This window comes from Telopea speciosissima, chromosome 1, assembly GCF_018873765.1.
Source record: "Telopea speciosissima isolate NSW1024214 ecotype Mountain lineage chromosome 1, Tspe_v1, whole genome shotgun sequence".
In the NCBI taxonomy this organism is placed as follows: Eukaryota; Viridiplantae; Streptophyta; class Magnoliopsida; order Proteales; family Proteaceae; genus Telopea; species Telopea speciosissima.
In genome coordinates, this window is record NC_057916.1 from 52,230,960 (window position 1) to 52,234,396 (window position 3,437).

A 3,437-nucleotide genomic window follows, 5' to 3' on the forward strand; every position below is an offset into this window, starting at 1 on the left:
TGCTTCTTCACCTGTGTAGCACTTTGAGTTTAAACAGAACTGCCAGACTGAGAGAGAGAGAGAGTCAGACTCTCACTAGGGCTCTATTAAATCTATCTAGGATTTAATTAAACCATATTATTATAAATAGGGGACCATAAAACGCAGAAGAGTGAAGCTCTCCACGTTTTTGGAGCAGACACTCTCTCTCCTATGTTTTTGGTTTCTCGCTCTCCCTCTTGTGATCTCTCTTCTTCTTCTTGCTTCTCTCACCTATGTTTGAGAGTTAGGGTTTGTGAAACCCTAGATCTGTGCTGAGGAGTTTGAGGGCATCTGGGATTGACGTGTAGAACCTTGGTAACACCATTGGAGGTTCAGATCTGTTTGCTTGGAGCGCTCATTGGAGGAAGAACCACTGTCTATTGGAGGAGCAACACTTGAGGCTCACCAGGTTAGCAGTTCTTTATTAATTCCTTTTGTTAATTGATTATTAATATTTATAGGATGCGAAAGAAACTCGAATCGATTAATTTTCAATTCGCATTCGAGTATGGGATGGATCTCTCTTGCCATGTGATGGACTAGAGACGAATTTCTCCGTCCCTATTGTGATAATTAATTTTATGGAATGCAATAGGGAAGGAGAAACCCTAATAGGAATGCACCAGGGTTCCCATGGGCGACCATGGGAAACCCTAAAATTAAAATGGGGCACCCATGGGATACCATGGGCTAACCCAAGACGTGCAAAACCCTAAAGATAAATATCTTGGTCTCCCTAGGGAACCATGGTTTGATCCTTGGACCGTTGTTTGGCCAACACTAAGCCATATTCCAGATGGTAAGGCTGTGAGTTTTAAATCCAAAGCTATTCTACCTGGTGGGATTGATGACATAGACGTCTGGGATGAGCAGTCAACAATGCAATTGTTTGACATATTTGATCAAGAGAAGGTCATTAGACTGAATGTTTATAGTGTTCAAGAGAGTGAGCCTGACCAAAGAAGCCGTAATTATAAGATTAATGGGTTTGAACAAGAAGTTATTGGTAGAGCCTCTCAACAAAGAAGGCAAATACATGAAAGGCAGGATTCTACTGTTTTTAAACAACAAAGTGGGCCTAACAGTAGTAGGATGGCAAAGAATACTGTCAAGAGGGGTGGTGCTACAGGTCCAAGTGCTTCAGGTACGGCATCTACAAGTATTGCTGGTTCTAATGACCCAAGTAAACTTGTGGAATTGATTGATACATCTGATGATGATCAATGGGCAATCGAAAGTGATGATGAGTTTGAACTAGATAGTGAGAAGGATGATTCTTCAGATGAAGGTGATATAGAAGCTGAAGAAAGAGAAGGGGATTCAGGTTATGAAGGGAAGATGTTTCAGAATATGATTCTGATGATGAAAAAGAGAAACAAAAGGCTATGGAAATGGATGTCATTTCAGATTATGATTCGGATGAGTTTCATGCACCATTTTCAAGAGGAGGAGGGTAATGTTGAAGGTAAGGTTGAGTTGGCAAAATGGATGGAAGTTGAAAATGTGGATCAATTTAGAAGTGTACTAAAAAACTATTCAATTCAAGAGGGGTTTGAGATGTATAAAATAAGAAATGAGAGGACTAGGGTTACTGCTATTTGTGCAACTGATGGTTGCCCTTGGAGAATACATGCTTCACCCTTGGCAGATGGTCTCACTTTTGGGGTGAAATCATATACACCCAAGCATACATGCAAAAGATGGTCAACAAATAACATGGCTACATCTAGGTGGATAGCCAGTAAACTTGCTCCACAACTGAAAGCAGACGCTAGCATGTCAATTAAAAGCATGGAGGTAGTCATGAATGCACAATATCAGCTTGTACCAAGTAAGCAGCAGCTGTATAGGGCAAGGATGATTGCTAAGGAAGCGATAGAAGGCAAACATTCGAATTCATTTGCACAGTTGCCATCATATGGTGAATTGGTTAGACAGTATAACCCAAGCACCATGTTTAACCTTCAATTCAAGAGACTGTTTGTTTGCTTTAAAGCTTGTACGAATGGATTTTTACTAGGTTGCAGGGCATTTATAGGATTAGATGGCTGCCATCTCAAAGGAATGTATGATGGGGTGTTTTTGTCAGCAATTGCTTTGGATGGAAACAATGGTTTATTTCCTATTGCATTGGGGGTGGTAGAAGCTGAATGCAAAGACAGTTGGTTATGGTTTCTTGATAGCTTATATATTGCTCTACACTCAACTGCAGATCATATACCCCACCTTACATTTATGTCAGATAAACAAAAAGTTAGTAATTGCATTTGGGTTAAATTATGTTTTTTCTTGCATTTATATGACTAATATATAGATACTAATTGCTTATATTAGTACATTTTATATAGGGTCTGATGGATGCAATTGCAATAAAATTCCCTGGATACAGTGTGAGGCATTGTTCTAGGCACCTCTATCAGGACTTTAAGACTGCTTTTCCTGGAACATTATTAAGAAATATTTTTTGGACTGCATCCAAAGCATACAGATTTGATCAGTTTCAGAAGGCAATGAATGATATGAAGGATTTACACCCGGAAGCTCATGAATGGTTGGTGAAAAATCCACCAAGTACCTGGTCAAGACATGCATTCGACTTTGGAGTAAAGAGTGATCATGTCACAAATAACATGACCGAGTCTTTCAATCAATGGATTGCATCCTTGAGAGACAAGCCAATTGTAATTCTGATTGACCAAATGAGAGTGCAAATGATGACTAAGTTTCAGCAGAGATATGCTAGTGGTTGCAATTATCAAGGGAAAATCACACCAAATATAAATAAGTTAGATTCAATCTCAAATGCTGGAAGGTCATGCACTGGATACGGTGCAGGTTTATATGAGTTTGAGGTCAATGATGGTGTTTCCACAGTTGTAGTGAATTTGATTGACCGGACTTGTTCTTGTAGAGTATGGGAATAAACTAGGCTGCCTTGTAAACATGGAGCACATTGCATTGTAGTCATGCAGGAGAACATTGAAGACTACTGTGATAGCTATTATACGGTAGAGAGATATATGTTAACATATGGAGAGATGATCCATGCACAACCTGCTATGGGAGAATTGGCAGGTAGTAGTGAGTCATGTAGGGTGCAACCCCCTGATTTGAGAAGGAGACCAGGCAGACCCAACAAGAACAGGAAGAGGAATGCTGATGAAGGAGCCCCTTCAGACTTTAGAAGGAGATCATCAACCGTAAGATGTAATAAGTGTAAGGGGAACGACCATAATAAGAGAACTTGCAAAGGTGGTCTAGTTAAAGGGAAAGGGGTAGCATCTAGTAAGACAGTTACTAGTGTTAAAAGGAGAAGGGTAGCAACTAAGGTATATATTCATATTATTTATACAAGTCTGATTTATAAGCTAATATATTCTTGTTTTTGGATTTTTTAAACAAATCTAATGTATAAG

At 39.4% G+C, this 3,437-nt stretch overlaps 1 protein-coding gene across 1 annotated transcript; it reads left to right on the forward strand.

Annotated features, from left to right (window-relative positions):
* Positions 1–900: 900 nt before the first annotated feature.
* Positions 901–2,945, forward strand: LOC122651119. Its single transcript, XM_043844449.1, has 2 exons — positions 901–2,274; positions 2,370–2,945. The coding sequence occupies exons 1-2, from the start codon at positions 901–903 to the stop codon at positions 2,943–2,945; spliced, it is 1,950 nt and encodes a 649-aa protein (XP_043700384.1).
* Positions 2,946–3,437: the final 492 nt, after the last annotated feature.

What these genes read in the sequence shown, in the direction of transcription:
- LOC122651119 (XM_043844449.1), top strand. Translation starts at nt 901, where the DNA reads ATGCAATTGTTTGACATATTTGATCAAGAGAAGGTCATTAGACTGAAT. An exon ending in TTATGTCAGATAAACAAAAA is followed by an intron (nt 2,275 to 2,369) that starts GTTAGTAATTGC and finishes CATTTTATATAG; the next exon opens with GGTCTGATGGATGCAATTGC.